This window comes from Folsomia candida, unplaced genomic scaffold, assembly GCF_002217175.1.
Source record: "Folsomia candida strain VU population unplaced genomic scaffold, ASM221717v1 Fcan01_Sc006, whole genome shotgun sequence".
NCBI lineage: Eukaryota > Metazoa > Arthropoda > Collembola > Entomobryomorpha > Isotomidae > Folsomia > Folsomia candida.
Genome location: NW_019091198.1, coordinates 9,212,963 through 9,229,965, shown reverse-complemented (window position 1 = coordinate 9,229,965; position 17,003 = coordinate 9,212,963). Strand labels below are relative to the sequence as shown.

Genomic DNA, 17,003 nt, shown 5'->3' with positions numbered 1-17,003 from the left:
AAGGGAAAGGAAAGGAAAAGAAAGCATCATTGGACGATTGGTTCAAGATATGAAGACCAAGAAGAAGAAGAGACGAAGAAACGACTCTAGGACTCTGTGACGAAGGTGGAGAAAGCAAGAAGGTGGATGGAGGAGGATACGTGTGGTGGTGCTGACTTAAAGATTTGTACATCTCGGGGCCTTCTTCCCATGACGTGACAGGATGAGTAGTAATCTTATGGAAACAAACAACAAGCTGTTGTCTGATGAAAAAATAGCACGAGTGCAGCGGAGTAATAGACTCGTGATGATTTCTTTTAATAAACTTTCTCTCCTTCCTCTTAAGGAGAGGGAAGAAGAGAAAGCGAGCGAGTGTGGGGGATACCAACACCAATCTCTAGAGAGAGGACTGGATTGCTGGCGATTGGATCGCAATGGTGTATAAGCTACACGGTCGTCGTACAATAATGTACGGGGAGATGATTGCTAAAGCAAACGTAAAACATGTGTAATCATTTTGCGGAGGAACAAAAAAGTAGACAAGAGTGGAATCAGAAACAGTAGAGTTTTGGTAACAGTAATTGGTTCAACACCATCGCCCCGAATGCTATATATCACTCTTCGCCGTGCTCCTTGTTTACTCACACCAACCACACCATCCCCACCACCACCCACACCACTACCCGTAAAAGCGGAAAACTTTCCTCTGCTGCTCTGAATTCATGTATAAAACGACGATGCAGTCGTATTTCGATAGTCGTATTGTAATTACAGCACGCTTTCAACAGATCCATTCCTTCTGAGTTCTCGGCAGCCGCCGCATCCGCAACTTTTAATCGGCTCCTCTCCCCACTAGTTAAACTTTCCCCACAGTCAATCTTCCTCTGCTAATTGAAATCGGCAATACAATACTTTTCGATCAGCCTCAATCAACCATATTTATTTTGGTGGGAAACGTACGCTACTTTCTCTCCAAGAAATCCTCCACTCAATTTCCTTTTCATCCACGCCCCCCACCAACCAACTACACAAGCACTCAGGCTTTGGGCCCTCCAGCCATCCTGTAATAATATAATGGATCGATTTCACCAGGACTGAAACACTAGCCTTCTTCCTCCTCCTCCAAGTCGTCGTGGTCGTCTACTTCGTCTCCTGGTGGTAGCAATCAATGTAGTCACACTCCATCAGGAAACTTCAACAGGTCACAAATAGCATTAAACCAAGCAATTTTCTCCTCCTGCTTCCTCGAGATACCAGCAAACACACAACTTTCACATTAAAACATCTTCCGTTCCAAGTTTCCTGTTGTAGCACTACTGCTACTTTCCACCCACATGCATATAAATAAATATGGAGCTGACTAGTCTCACCTCGAGACCTACTCCACGTCTTGGTATATGCATTTGTTTACTAGACTATTATGCAAGGAATGTATGCACATACACATAAACGGTGCATGTAATAAGGAGTAAGTAATACGTAGGAGTAGACGGGCTGTCTGGTTCATTAACTAAACAAGCAAGTGAAATAATAATACTTTCGCAAAATTGATTCAGACTCATGTGTTTCCTCCTCCGGAAAAAATATCCTATTTACAGAAATGAATTGCATGAGTAAAATATGGCGTTTCAACGCTTCCGCCATATGTATACTGCTTATAGTTAATACGTAATAAATAGCAGTGTTATGTAATGGGTCACAAAATCTCACATGTTTTTAGAATATCATAATAACAGCTCTTTATAGCGATTTATTATTGGCAAAATTTTACTTTCTCTGACAAAAAAGAGAATGACCTAATGTACTGTAAGTGGTAGTAGTAGTAAGTAATCACTGTTGTGCAGACTGGTTTTTTCGTTTTCGATTCCTGTGGATTTGGGGGAGTAGTAGTGGGGCAGTAGATATTAGATGTTGACCGGAACCATCCTATTATTTTTTATTTGTCACGTTGAAGAAACATTTAAGCAGCACCAACACCATACATACACTTATTTCTTGGAGGAGTCGACTTTAATAGTCGTATAGTAATCAACCCCTCGTAACATAAACCTCTTCTCTCTCTCACTCACGTACTTTCACTTCCTACTTATGTAGCTGCCTGACGTATAAAAATACAATTCTAACAAAAATGACGCAAGAAGAGCTGAGAAACTTTCACTTTTCCAATCATTATCAATATTGCATATGTACTGTAGAATATACAACATGTTATTACTTTTTGGCTGACGCAACAAAGTCTACATATGTAAATTGAATGGTCTCTCTCTACACCATTATTACGTAACTACCGTTATTATTGATATGAAAACGAAAGTGAAAGTGCATATATATTTTGATTTGAGCTGTCTACTTACTACTATGAATATGAATGCTTTGAATACAAAAGCGGTCCTGCTGTGTATGTCACTGCATAGATTTACTTTTACAAAATCAGGAATCAGGTCGTGATGGTGCAAATGAATCAATAATTGAGACGAACCTAATTTATATCGATGAGCGTGGTCCTACATATTATTAGCAAATATATATATGTATATATATATATTATATATATCGTAGATAATATATATGTATATATAATTAATAGTAAAGATAAAGACTGATAGTGATTCACTAGGTATCATTCATCAGAACAGGTAATAATAGTCATCGTCTCATCATTCGTCATTAACACGCAAACACAGAGACACACATACACACACCGGCCAGGCAACTTGCAATTAAAAGAAAAGGCAAAATAGAACAGGTCGTCAAGTATCGTTCATACAGTTTAATTTACAATTAACCAAATTCTAACCGTAACACTTAGAATTTTGAGTAATAACAACAATCATCAAATAAAATTAAGCAGTTCACAAAAGGAAACTGACAAAGTGTAATAATACATAATATTGCGAGTGGTTTAAAGTGAAAACCTAAAAAAGCTTGAGCACATTCCCAAAAAGACAAAAAACATACGAAGGTATCAGATAATTTTAAAACGGGAGTGGAATTTTACACACAGAGGATGAGCCAACAAGAAAGCGAGTTAAAATTAGCTGGAATAAATACATATTGGAATTGGTAACCGGCTTTTGACAGTGTTGCAGATGGACGACATGTGAAGGTTATATAATAGGACCGTTCTCTGAAAGATGAAATTATTGACTATCGATTAATGTGCTTTTTGTTTTACCCTTTATATACTAAAATGATTATTGTATTGAGTAGCTAGCTATATATTATTCGACTTGTTGAGACGATGCTGAAGAATACCTATTAATAGAAACACTTATTTTTTGTTTTCTAGTAGCAATGTCTGAACCACATCACCGCAGATTTATGACGACGAATTCGTAGTTCTTTTTTTGTGATAGTTGAAATTATTAAATGCCTTCACCGCACGGTAGCATCCTTGCCATCCTGTAATCAAAAAAATGAAATCATTAAGAATTGATTTGCATAATTGCGTCACAAGTAAAGCAATAAATTGTGCATATCGTTTGTCTATTACAATTTACAACATTCACTCTTTGATATTGTTATACATGTTATTAATATTAATGTGATAATTCAATAAGCATTATTTATGTATAAAAAAAGTACCCACCTCAGGACCATGCCAAACATGAAGGACCAAAGTTGACGGGCAGTATCTGAGCGGAACATGATTGCCCTCCAAAAGATCAATATGAGGAAAAATTGAGTGAATTTGTGCACCCAGTAGAGCCTGCAAAACAATAAGCATAAAAATGTTATAAAATACTTGCTCAATAACAAAAATTATGTTCCGTCGATACATATATTACATACTTCCGAACGTGTTTCCTCGCTGCGGGAAGACTGCTGAGGTCATCCTTCATTACATATTTACGAATCCCTAAACAATACTTGCCAATATAGCTTGGCCAATTGATTTCCTTGACGTTGAAGTTGAAAATTTTTTGATCTTCTGGATTCATAATATCATAAAGCGTCAGCATATTTTGCGTAGCAAACCGCCACTCGTGAGTAGTGAAGAATCGCAGAGAGTTCAAAGCTTTAGTTAGCTTTCCATAGATTTTGAGCATTCTGAAATTTAGAAAAAATGCATTAATACTTTAATAGTTTTTTATAATAACTAACGTTGATGGGCAATACTTTAAACGAATCTTACATTGGCTTTTTTCCTGATAATCGAGCGCAGATATCCATTAAGTAGGCAGGGACATAGTGGATGAGAAAATCATTGATGTTATTCATGACAGCGTTCGATCGGAAGTACGCCCCAGGATACCACATAACATCATTCAAAGGATTGACAGTAAGATGCTTAAACCCCCAATTTTCCAATTGCCCCCATTTCAGTGGATTCTGAGTTCCCGTGCAACAATTGTACACTTTAATTGTACGCGATCTAGACAAAATTTTTATATTTATTACTATTTTATCTTTGCTTAGAGGGCTAAATTAATTACACAGAAACATAGGTATAAATATACTTACTTTTTCGTTGCCAAATACCAAGCCGCACTAATTATCAAGTTAACTGGGTAATCCAGTGGAATTAGATCTGCTACTTTGTTTCGATGACATAATAACGTCCGGAGAACTCCTTTACCACAGGCTGCAATCAGTCCAGTTGGGCCATTGATATTATCAACCCATCCGGATACAGGTTCTTTCCATGTTGCAGTCACTGCAATTACATGATATCGTATATATTGAAGTAAGTACCAACATATGTATTTATCATGAAATTATTATGAAACAATACTAACCAATTGATGGACGAACGATGCACAAAGGAAGTTCGCTAGCCTCCAAGGTAAGTACATGCTCTGCCAATGCCTTAGTGTAAGTATAAGTATTTGGTTTGTTGCCAATCAACCTGAAAACAACGTCAATTTGAACTATAACACCGACACCAGACTAAAATGCTAAATATTAAATTTTGATGGATAAATTATTCGCTTACTGAGGTGTAATGGTTTCCACAATGTCGTCATCCATCCATTCAACGCTCTGCATCAGTTTGTATGGATCACAAGGGGGTGGGTAAATAGCTTCCTCGATTTCCTCTCGTTCACAATTGGCGTAGGCAGTAGATACATGAACAAGTGCCTGAACAAATAAACGGAGAGATTAATATGAATCATGATGATCTCACTACTGAAGGTAAGCATTGAAATTGTGAGTAATAAAAATATCACAGCGACTTACAACTAAATGTTGCATCTTTTTACACAAGTCCACCATTCGTTTTGTTCCTTGAACATTTACGTTAATTGAGAGCTTCAATTTCTCGTCAAACTTGACCGTAGCAGCAGAATGAAATACGACGGATACATTTTGTATTAATTTTCGTTGATCATCCTCACTTATTCCCAACTCAGGCAACGTAATATCTCCAGCAATAGGCACGATCTTTTTCAAAACATCAGGATTTTCGGCTCTCAGGAAATCATACAGCTATAAAACAACCAAGATAATAATTATTAAATTATTCCCCAGGTACATAAGTGCTGTCAGCGAGTCGACTGCAAATTAAAGATGTCCAGGATTAGAGCTACGATTTTGACTTATAGTGCTTACTGAATTGTTGAGAAGGTCCTCCATCCTTTCGGCAACGCTACAACCAGCCTTTGGTCGGACCAAAATGAAGACATTGCCCACGTCGGGACACGTTCGAAGGATCTTTTCCACGGTAGCTTTGCCGACAAACCCAGTGGCACCAGTGATGAATACAGAGCGGCCTTTGTAGAAGTCGATAATAGGCGTACTAGCTTTGGTCATTGGAAATGTTAGTTTTGAGAAAGGAATGGACAATTGGTTTGGGAATTCTTGGCAATTTTTTCCTAGCGTCGCTGCTGCTGTATCAGTTCCTGGCGGCTGGTCGTTGGCCGAGGACGCTGTGGACGACCCTTCCCCCCCAGCACCGGTCGCTTTTGACCTTTCCTTCATGTCGTGACAATCCCCCGAACCTGGAACACCAAAGGGAAGATCAGTATGACCTCGCTCGACTCACTCATACAGTTCAGCCAGTCTTCCTTCACATAAGCACACGTCACACACAGACATAGCAAAAGCCCGAAAACCTCGTTTGCGAATCCGTGGTGTATGCTATGCTAAAGGGAAGCCAACAGCAGCGCACAACAGCACTCCCTTTCCTTAGCAAGTATATAAGAACCCGGGACTCGGTTCGGCTCCCACCATCCATCCGCCGTCTGTCCTCCGTTGTTCCTCGCTTAAATTTATTGATTTGCTGCCGGCTCGCCCCCTACGTCCCAACCCATTACAATCCACACACCGGTCCCGTTTCAAATCACAATATATTAAAAGCAGCGTGCCACGCCGTTGTTCCCTTCTTTCCTGCTCGGGATATCTCTATCTCTCTCCCAGCTAGTTTCATTCAACTCACTCCTAGTTTCATGCAGTCAGTCTCACACAAAAACTGATAAAAAGTCCCGAACAATTGTCCCTCCTCACTTTCCATGCGTGCTCCCATCCCGCGTCGGAATTTTAATTGACATCAGTGTTAAACAGTTTAATGAAGACGCATAGATAGACGCAGGGGAGATGCCATAATTCGATTCTTTCCATACCAACCACCGACAAGATACGAATTAGCGTGCTCTAGTCGTGACTTTTCTCTCATCCAAGCTACATGGATATATATCGAACTAAAGTTTCTGCATTGCATGCAGAATTTGTTTGTCAGCACATGGACATTGTGCTCAGCCTCTAAAATACAACTTTTAACTACAAAAGTAGAAAAAAATTAAAAGCATGGCATGACAGACAAGACACAATAAAATTAAAGGCCCGTAAAACTTAGTTAATACCTTCTTCTTGAAACAAAAAATCTTCCCCGTCGTACATCTTGTTCTTGTTTCTTCCGATTATTGTCAAATAGCACCACACACAGCGTCGTCGTCTTCGTCGTAACTCTCGTTAGCCGGTAGAGCGTAGTCTAGTTTCACAAGGACCTGAATATATGTAACAAAAACCGTCGTCACTCACATTTTAAAGTTATAATTATGTATGAGCATACACTACTGCATATGCACAGTGGTGGAGCAGATAACCATTATCTGCTCAAGTTTTATATCACATTCAGCAGATTGTAATCATCAATCGGAAAGAAATATTACACGAGCGGATTAGTTACTCTTTGTTAGGTCAGCTATATTATCACAGCCACTCTGCCAATAACTGTCATAGTCATAGCACACAAAACTTCTCACTCTCCTGCCTGATTTCCCAAGTCTGCACAATTCCTCCAGCCAACTTTGTACAAAACTTAATAAATCCAATTATCACAATTAAGAGGAGAAGGTATTATTACTTGTCTGGTGGTTGTTGTTCTATAACGGTATCCAATTTCCAGTAGAACTTTCCTCTCATAGCACGGTGGTTGGTTGCACCCACAACCAGACCTAAATTATCCATAAAACAGACCAGCCATAACAATTAGCTTTAAAATATGCACTCAACACTTGAACCATTTATTTTTTGACAAGAGATATGCAGCATTTACATGGGACCGGAACAACCTAAACCTTTACAACTACGATGCGTCACGTTCCGAGTAGACGATATCATCAGTGTGTTTCATGCGGCTAAATAACTCAATCGTCGTCGTCGTCGTCGTCAGTGACACAGGCGATATAAAATAAACCATAATACGAATAGATCTATGCAACTGACTGAGGAGGATGGATGAGGAGATACACACCAAATTGCTAAAGGATATACCAAACCCAATGTAAATACAACAAACCAAACGAAAGAGTAGTTTTAATGGCTAGAGATTAGTTGCGAAATGCAAATTTAGTTTGTCTACCAATTGTTTCTTAGCATCTACTACTGTTACCACTACATATGTACACATTACCAAGAGGTTTAGTGCATGAGGTTGCATTACATGTGTGTTGATATTTCGCCTGGGAGCATAGTTATTGTAATTTGTGCCGGTCTGCTCGTCTGAAGTAGAAACACAATCAGGATAAAAAAGGACACCGCATTCTAAAGAAAGATTATATTAATATTTTACATGCTGGACAGACAAACAATAAATTCAACAAATATGGGTACCTTTACTTTTTTAGAAATCTGAACTTGCATGCAAAATCATGCAACCCAAGCTAAAAAGAGTTGAGGCAAAGAAAACCTGAACCGTTCCCTCTCACCATGCATACCACCTGCGTTGAGGAGAGGCCAGCAATAAAAGGATGGAAAATTCCACTACAACCACCACCAACAAACAAGTACATACTTTGATGCTAAAAAGATTTACTAAAATTGGATTATTCTTGCCACGTTCAAAGACTTTTTTAATCAATTTCCCCTCCCTCTCTGCAAAGAAATTGATCGTCAAATTGCTGCATTAAAACGACGGGAAATCGGAACATGTGAAAATTTAATTGTGTTAAGTAACACGAACGCCCAAAACTATACTGCGCCCACCTTCAGTCATGCTTACGCCATGGCAATGGCCGATTTTTCCAGTTGAACCAAAAGTGCAAAGGAAATTGCTCCCACATGCGATAATAATAATGCATCCGATCAAATATAGTGTTAATGGGACCAAAGTATTATTATTCTTACGCAACCACACACATGCACAATCAGCATGATGAATTCAACCAGGAAGGTGGCGATGACGGACGAGAACAAATCATCACCATTCATGATTCAACTAGTTGCATAAAATAAAATAAATGTGTTCTTTGCCTGGCTTTGTTATGTTGGTGTTTAAAAATCCTTACTCTAACGATAAGTGAATGAGTTAGTGAGTGTGCATGCTTTGCTTTGCTTGCACAAAGAGTAAACTTTTACTCGTGGTTCATTCTCCACACGGAAAAAATTGACAATTCCTCTCTCACTCTGCCGATGCGAGGCAGGCAGACAACCGGGTGTGATAAGTACAACCAGATGAGATAAAGAGAGACGAATGTCAGAGAACATAGGTCGGTGATAAGCCCACCGATTTTTCACCCTTTTAAAATCATGTTCTCTAATGGAGAACAAAAGTTTAAGTAGAACAACAGGAAAAAAAACTTTGTTGATTTTCAGATTCTTTTCTAATGAGCCAGAAACTTCAAGATTCCACTGATAGGAAAATTCTGAGACGGAGACAGGAACTTATCAGATCTTACCTAGGTATTTTTGACGGGAAACATTGACCAAACTCTCTCCAGAGTGGGTGACCTCCTGCTCGATGGATGTCTGAACACGAACTGTGTGAAAAACTGGGAAATTATTACATTTCCTTCCTTCCTCGCCTGTCAACTAATGCTCACTCACTCACTCACCAACCACCACCACGCTACTGCCCGCTCACACGATTCTGGCCACGTGAGAACGCCTCTCTCTTTTCTCTGCAGATATTGTTGTTATCAGAGTTCAAATGACAATAGAAGCTCCAACCACGTGTCGCAAAATGTGACAAGATAACCCACTCACAGACAAACAGAACTGCACCACTTGTTGCCACTGATGATAAGAAGAAGAAGCATGTCTTGAAGATGGGGTTTCACATAAGAACAACTAATTGATATTTAACCCAGGCCACAAGTAAGGTCTGCTGACCATTTATGTAGCTGATGCGGAGTCGAATTGTACGATGCAAACGCCAATCTCGAACTGATCGAGGGTTTCATGAAGAATTTGTAGCTAAAGTTATTAAGGAAGGTGGTCGTGGTGGTGATGGTAGGTGCGAAATTTGCACTGCGAATTGGTCTCATGTATTGAGATGAAGCATTACTTATGTGCTTGCTACTGCTATCGCTACTGGGGGATGAATGTAATGCATAAGCTATTTCAAATTGAAATTGGTGAGTATAAAATTGAAGTGTGGACCGGACCACTTACCAATTTTTAATCTGAGATTTGCGTGTGTTTATTCGGTAATAAAATCTACTGGCAAGCTACGTATGGAGGCCTTTTGGAAATGATATAGACCAGGTTATAACTAGAATAGAAGGATATGTGCGAATTCCTTAATTTTAGTTAGAAAATTCATAAATTAACATATCGTACAAGATTGCTTGAATTTTAGTACGTTTGGATGCCTTTGCGATAAATTAAAAATAATTAGTGTCACAGGTCGAATAAAAAATAAATTTTAATAAAGTTTCATATTTCACATATATAACATATCTCCTCTCCCATTCTCAACCATATTAGTTATTATCCAGGAAGATTTTTTCTAACTATGGGATCAAAAATTTTACGTCCGAGAGGACAGTTATCATACAGACACACAATCGTATAATTACATAAGCCCTAAAAAAGGCAGCACTCTTTTGGGTTCCGTCTCGACATTAGGCTGGAAGTAAAGAAACAGAATCCGCATAATTACGAAGCGTACTTATTTTGTCATTGAGGGTACGAAAATGTAAATAAACAAGGTGACCGTGACAAGGGTAAAGCTCGAGCGGAGGGCTACGTAAATGGGCGTCGGATTTGGTGTATGATTGTTTAATTAGGATGGATTCATAAAATATGTACAGAAATCGACCCCTTTAAATGAAGTGGTTTGAGACATTTGCCTCGTCAACAGAAACCCAAAATTGTGAGGAAAGTTTCGCAAAAGCATTATTGAGATGGAGAAAATGTAATTTTGAAATAACGGTCTAATTGTTGGAAGCATGGTTTGTAAAAAAAATCGCAAAAATAATGTTACTAATACATCATAGATCATGTTATATAATAGAAAAGAAAACAGAGCTTGGCACTTGTCGGGTCATTTACTCATCGACAGAATAAATCTTTACATGGTCGTGTGAGACAGAAGCATTATGCATGAAAACATTAAAAACTGAGCCAATGACTCTCGTACATGAATTATGGATTTTATCCATTACATACTGCTGTTAGTTATTTAGAGTTCGGGAAAGAGGTTACGTTAGTTTTTGCCTGCTTATTAATTACGTCTTCATCACTAAACGAACAGACGGCCTAAATTGAAAATCAGTATCCCACACGTATGTAAATACACATTTGTACTGGGATTGATGCTAATGATGACTTGCTGTTGTGTATACCTAAATAATTTTCAGCTTGTGCAAATAGGCGAAATATATTTCAAGCAGGGTACAACAGGGGCATGTGAATAGTGCATGATTTCAGGATTTTTTTTGCAAAAAAAATAGTTCAGTCAGATCTTTAATGTGTCAGCAAAATGTTAAAGCGTCATGGTCAAAGGAAGAAATTAATTGTCGATAAGCAGGTTGTCCTGCTAGAAAGGTGTAGGTCATGGTCATCACAAATTACAAACAAATGCTCTAATTATAAAAATTGTGATGTTGCCGCATATTCGACAATCAATCTGAACAAAACTATATTAGGTCAAGTCGTTTGTAATGAACGAGTTGACTTTTTCTCCTCTGTTCACGAGTGCCCTATAAAATATCATAGTAAACATTTCTACCTGTATACGTGCTATTTTGTCCTTTGCAGCAATTGTAGGTAAAGAAACCATTCATTTTAGTTAGGTCAACGCTTGTTTGAGAGTAAGTATGAGATTGTCGTTGTGTTTGTGTAATCGATTCCTGCTGCGGAATGTGAATGCGAAACTTTATACAATACTACGTGCAATCATATCGCGGTGGCATCTCTACCTGCGTTTCAGTCCTGCTGACTATTAGATGTTAGATAAGAAACTGAAATTTTCATGGACATGAAGCATGAAAATAATGCAGAGTGTAATTCAGTATTCTACGGTGCGGATTGATTGAATTTGGAACAATAGCAACAGCATAGGCGAATTCCTGCATATTTCATGTATTCATATGTCAATAGTTTCTGTAAATAAATAACTTTTAAAATAATAATGGTACACATGATGAGCGTTATGTTAGGAATTACGTCAAATTCTGCCGTACCATAAAATGTGAGATTTTGATCTGCGATTCACGAATGTAACATAACTAGACTCACTCTGGACAATTGTAAGTTTGCATGAATTGCTTTACAGAAATATAAATTTTCTCGGGGAGAATTACTTAGTTTTGAACGCGAATTGCATTTTTTTCTAGTAGATAACTTAACGTACAGCAGCAGATATGTCGCAAACAAAAGTAGAAAGTAGGAGAGATCGAAAATCAGATTATTCAACCTGTGCTTATTGAATCAACAGGATTTAAGTATTACTATTTGGGCAAATGTATGCGCATACAAAATTAAATTATAAACATGCTGGACAAGTTAAGGTACTTGTCGTCCCATGAAAATAACATGTACTTCGTCATAGTAAAATGTCGATATATTGACATCAAGTCATCAACAGTGAATAAGGACACTTCCTAAATAATGTATAAATAATTCTGATTATAAGACCAACAAGTTGACGCTTGCTTCTCGATAGGGAAATTATTTAGATTTAGCGAAGTCATGATGACTCTTCAAAAATATAATTTAGTTTCCTTCCTAAAATTGCATAATAATGAAAAGGTATGGCAATAAGAAAGTAAATGGCAGGGGTGGGAAAGATACTTTGGCCTAAGATACAAAATACAAGATGAAATATCTGCTTTCTGAGATGAGATCTAAGGTACAAGATATAAAACACTTCTTGTTCAAGTACATTTCAAGAAACTTTGAAATTTCGGAAAACTAGAGCTACAGTACATACCCACATTTTTAAAAAGTTGGTTGTATTTTAACCACATTCGCTGCGTACTCAAATTAAAACTTACGACATCTAGACTCATGAAGTATAGGTCCATATCATGTAATATTAATATGATATGCATTAAATACTCGTACATATTATAGGAAATATGTATAGTATTTATAAAATAATACTACACACATGTACCTGTGTTCCTAATTGGCTTGGCATAAAGTGAATGAAGTGAAAATTCACCAGATTCTGGGTACGGCAAGTTGATGTCAAATTGACTGACAATAGTAAGAAATAGACTTGCCTAAAAGATACAAAATAAAAGATACAAGATACTATCTTGTATCTTGACTAATTGCAAGTATCTTGCCCATCCCTGATAAATGGAGAATAAATGCAAAATACTCAGCAGGATTGGTATACACAGGTTTCACTGTGAAGCGTAACACTTCCTGCTCCTGCCAATTCTAAAATCCTTTCAGGTAAGTAATAGCAATTCCCGACCCATTTCAATTCTTTATTAGGCAACAAACAGTCTTTCCATACACGATGTATACGTAAGCTGTGAGCTATTTTTACAGTACAAAAGAATTTGATGAAAATCCCAATTCAAATCTTAGCTAAAGATTTAGCATCATCATCAACCGTATGCATTGCTACTTTCTCATCACCAAACGGCATATACATATGCACATATCTACACATCCGTGTATGTATGTACATTGGCATGTAAATGCATCTCTCAACTATAATTCCACACATTGCAGAACTGCACTTGACAGGAGTTTTTGTTTAATTGCAGTATTATTTCTTTGGACGAATTTATTGCATCGTTTCATTCATCATTATCGTTTTATTCATACTTGAATCATCGCTCCTGCCGTGTTTTAGGGAAGTTTTTTTATTACGAACTTGCTAAAGTAGGCCGGAAAACTTCCCGTGTTAGGTAGGAAAATTACAATATTATTGATTCTGACAATGCCATTCGTTTGAAAATGGTCACAGGCAAGGGTATATTTTTCCATGGGATACCCTTGTACCTCGTAGGATACCCATGAGAATGGCGTAAAAACAACTTATCTATGACATTGTAGATCGTTGTAGTTCAAAGAATTTGCACTTTTGTACTGTGTAATTTATGGAACCACCTTTACCAAGGTGTTCACAAATTGCTTGCTAATAACTTCCGGAAAGTAGTTATCGGGATCCTACATCTATAGCAGGGCAGAATATTTGCATACATGCGTGTGAAATTGCATATGCCCTTTGACTAAGGCAGTTTTCGACATGCAATCCTACGGAATTATGAAACTTTGATTTTTAAACCTCTACTCCAAATATGTAAAACTGCAAGGAAGGTCTCAAAGTATTTAATTTTCAATCATCAATGGTAAGCAGTCGTGATTTTATATATTTTTTATAGTTCAACAAGTGCCAATGTCATGTTAACTTTTGATTGTTGTTATATTTTGAATGGGGTATAAAAATGTCTACCAAATTATCGTTCGCCTTGGTCGCTATCCTTATTGCTCTAATAATTCCTAAATTGAAATTTTAACCAAAAATGAAAATGTTAACGTATGTATATACGCATACACAGAGACTCTTTGACCGAGTTTTCAATATTTGAGGTAGGAGGCTAAAATACTGGATACCGATTTGGTAAGTCAGTGTGAAATATTTTGAGTTAAACTTGCCATAATTAACTTTTTAAATAAAGATTAACTAACATTTCATTGTTATTGCCAAATTATTGGACTCAATACTTAAAAACTAGCAACAATAACATATCAAAATCTGTATGAAAAACGATAAATTAATTCATGACACTAATTCCAAAGTTCTAAAATTGCACATGCAACTAATAATACAGCATGCAGCAATAAAATCCAGGTGCAACATTTCCAAGTCATCTTTGTTCCTAATTTTTGGACAGTTCTGATTGAAATAATAGGTACGGTCAGGTTATAATTTGAAACTAATTTAGCTGAGCTAGAAATATGACATTCTATTTATAATCGAATTGCTTTACTTGATTCTACGAAATTTCTTACTATTTTTAGTTTTTTAGCTTCGCAAACTTGAGATCCTCGACTTGAGAGACGGAGTGGAGTGGAAAATGTCATTGAGAAATGGCGAGGGAACCCAGCCAAACTACTTACTACACATTTCTACCTGACTCTGACTCTGACTTTAATTAATTTTTCACAATTTCTAATCCTAGTGCACATATTAAATTGCAAGGAGCTATTTTATACAAATAGTTAAGATGGCAGGATCCCCTGGAAAGACCCCAGTCTCGCTATTGCAGGAAATTTGCACTCGGAAAAACTGCAATCCGAAATACGAGCTGCTGCAGGTAATTATTGAGCACTTATCCGCTAACTTAAAGGCTAGACAAATAATCATTGGTAGAGTTATCACATGTTTATCTGAACAGGTTGAAGGGGCTGTTCACGAACCCGTATTTCAATACAGACTCTTTCTAAACTTCAATGGTGCGGATCTTGACAGTAAGCAGACACGACAAGATTAATTACTTTATACTTAATAGTGATGTTATAAGATATGGCATAGTGGAAATTAATTTAAATGATATATTTGTAGCGACAGGTAATGGTCGATCGAAGAAGGAAGCAAAGCACAATACTGCGCTTGCCATGCTCTCTATGATGGGTGTAGTCTCTCAGGGAGCTTCTTCCATGGATCGTCAGGAGCAAGACGCTGTCGTTCCGGATGGGAGTTCTACTATCGATGATTCAGATCTGGGAGGTTCAAACCCTGTTGGTTTGTTGCAGGAGCTATGCATGAAGGTTAAGCATCCTCCGCCAACGTACGAGGTAAAAATTCCAATTTTATTGGTTTTTATTCATGTTGAATTTAATTATTAATATAAAACGTGGGTTTGTCAATGTAGGTTCACTCTGAAGAAGGTCTTCCGCACGAGAGGATTTTCGCAATGGCGTGTCGCGTTGGTGAACATTACGTCGAGATTGGTCGTGGCAAATCTAAGAAGTTAGCAAAGCGCCAGGCGGCCGCTTTAATGGCTGAGCGTCTAAAAAATATTCCGTCAGAAACAACACATGTGTACGACTTTGATGAGGACGATGACAAGATCTGTGAGAGAATCGCAATGTTTCTTCAAAAGAAACCAAAATCGGATGCGGACGGAAGTCTACTTGCGAAATGTAGGAATATCGCAAAACACAAATTTGGCAACATACAGGTAAATGACATGACTTATTGTTACTTATCATTATTAACCTTTGAACTGCAAAATGCTCCACCGAAATAATGACACATTTGCAATGATTTAACAATGTCTAGGGTATATTTAGGAGGGTTTTCTAAGCCTCTATTTTGTCTTGCATAATTCCATATGTTAACAAGTACTTATCCAATTCATGACGGACAATTAATTTTTTCTACAGAAAGAGGAATCTGCCATAGAAGACCCAATCAAACTTCTAGACGGCATGGAGGATTCGTTCTTTAAAGCAATTTATATTGATTTCGACGAGCTTTCTACACGTGGCGAATACCAGTGTTTCGTACACATGACCACCGACCCCCCCATTGTCGCCATTGGAGAAGGTGCCTCTAGAGGCATGGCCAAGATCAATGCAGCAAGGGACGCAGTTAACATATTTACGGATTTGCTACTGGAGTCAAGCTAGCTTTCCATAACATATACATATAAATATATTTAACTTTATATCCTAAGAATTTTTTTATCAAACCCAGCAAAGTACGCTCAAGTTCCTATTGTAAGTCTATATATATTGTAGCTATATTGCAAGTCTTGTTCAAATAGCGAGCAAATAAAAAATACCCAAAGTTACAAATTTCCGTACATACATTTACATTTATCCGTCTTAATACCACCATCGGTAGACTTTGTTTTCGTGAATTGCATCACCTTTGTCTCGCTGCTCGCCGTTAGTATCGTCGGTAATGTTATTATTACACCCAGCCCGACAATTCTTCCGATCCGATAAAATTTCGTGAGAGTTTACGACCCTGTTAATTCTATAGGTGCATATCACATACATGTACATACAATGCAGGCAAAGAACAATAACTGCGAGTAACAAACAACAATGAGGAGGAGGAGGCTGTATGCTATGCAAGTTCATGAGCATTACTTACCGCAATATCTAACCCGTGTGTATTATTTGTATGTATGTGTCATGTCAATTCAATTGTTGCAATGCATGTATAGTCAAGTTCAGTGTGAGGATATATGTCTAAAAGGTGGCATGATGGGCCTGGGCGAAATCTAAATCAAATGCACCACAAGCAATAAAGTATTATGCATACGAAACTAACCAACCAACTAAACCGAGCCTAGTGCTGTGTAGCAAAGGCAAAGAGCAAAAAGATTGATTTTGAAAGAGCCGATTGTTGAACGCAGTGACTGACGACGACGACGGAC

General features: G+C 37.7%; 2 protein-coding genes across 12 annotated transcripts; one reads left to right on the top strand and one right to left on the bottom strand.

The window, feature by feature from the left end:
* Positions 1-1,692: 1,692 nt before the first annotated feature.
* Positions 1,693-9,579, bottom strand: LOC110850631 (putative fatty acyl-CoA reductase CG5065). Of its 8 annotated transcripts, none has more exons than XM_035852896.1 (14): positions 9,406-9,579; positions 9,247-9,320; positions 9,099-9,179; positions 7,286-7,376; positions 6,783-6,926; positions 5,533-5,921; positions 5,161-5,409; positions 4,916-5,061; positions 4,719-4,828; positions 4,444-4,636; positions 4,115-4,354; positions 3,772-4,029; positions 3,569-3,688; positions 1,693-3,381 (listed from the first exon to the last, which is right to left on the bottom strand). In XM_035852896.1, the coding sequence occupies exons 5-14, from the start codon at positions 6,817-6,819 to the stop codon at positions 3,345-3,347; spliced, it is 1,779 nt and encodes a 592-aa protein (XP_035708789.1). In that variant the 5' UTR covers positions 6,820-6,926; positions 7,286-7,376; positions 9,099-9,179; positions 9,247-9,320; positions 9,406-9,579; the 3' UTR covers positions 1,693-3,344. The 8 variants fall into 8 exon arrangements, with proteins under 8 accessions (XP_035708789.1, XP_035708788.1, XP_035708790.1 ...); XM_035852895.1 differs by having other exon boundaries at positions 9,255-9,320; XM_035852897.1 differs by having other exon boundaries at positions 5,533-6,699; positions 9,099-9,191; positions 9,247-9,579.
* Positions 9,580-13,376: 3,797 nt separating this feature from the next.
* On the top strand, positions 13,377-16,425 carry LOC110851106 (RISC-loading complex subunit tarbp2). Of its 4 annotated transcripts, none has more exons than XM_035853068.1 (6): positions 13,377-13,958; positions 14,169-14,927; positions 15,009-15,081; positions 15,176-15,408; positions 15,486-15,794; positions 16,000-16,425. In XM_035853068.1, the coding sequence occupies exons 2-6, from the start codon at positions 14,838-14,840 to the stop codon at positions 16,243-16,245; spliced, it is 951 nt and encodes a 316-aa protein (XP_035708961.1). In that variant the 5' UTR covers positions 13,377-13,958; positions 14,169-14,837; the 3' UTR covers positions 16,246-16,425. The 4 variants fall into 4 exon arrangements, with proteins under 4 accessions (XP_035708961.1, XP_035708960.1, XP_035708959.1 ...); XM_035853067.1 differs by having other exon boundaries at positions 13,377-14,522; positions 14,640-14,927; XM_035853066.1 differs by having other exon boundaries at positions 13,377-14,522; positions 14,632-14,927.
* Positions 16,426-17,003: the final 578 nt, after the last annotated feature.

What these genes read in the sequence shown, in the direction of transcription:
- LOC110850631 (XM_035852892.1), bottom strand. Translation starts at nt 6,819, where the DNA reads ATGTACGACGGGGAAGATTTTTTGTTTCAAGAAGAAG. An exon ending in TTTTTTGTTTCAAGAAGAAG is followed by an intron (nt 5,922 to 6,782) that starts GTATTAACTAAG and finishes TTGGTGTTCCAG; the next exon opens with GTTCGGGGGATTGTCACGAC. An exon ending in CATCGTTCGTCCATCAATTG is followed by an intron (nt 4,637 to 4,718) that starts GTTAGTATTGTT and finishes ATGTAATTGCAG; the next exon opens with TGACTGCAACATGGAAAGAA.
- LOC110851106 (XM_035853068.1), top strand. Translation starts at nt 14,838, where the DNA reads ATGGCAGGATCCCCTGGAAAGACCCCAGTCTCGCTATTGCAGGAAATT. An exon ending in ATCCTCCGCCAACGTACGAG is followed by an intron (nt 15,409 to 15,485) that starts GTAAAAATTCCA and finishes TTGTCAATGTAG; the next exon opens with GTTCACTCTGAAGAAGGTCT. An exon ending in ACAAATTTGGCAACATACAG is followed by an intron (nt 15,795 to 15,999) that starts GTAAATGACATG and finishes TTTTTTCTACAG; the next exon opens with AAAGAGGAATCTGCCATAGA.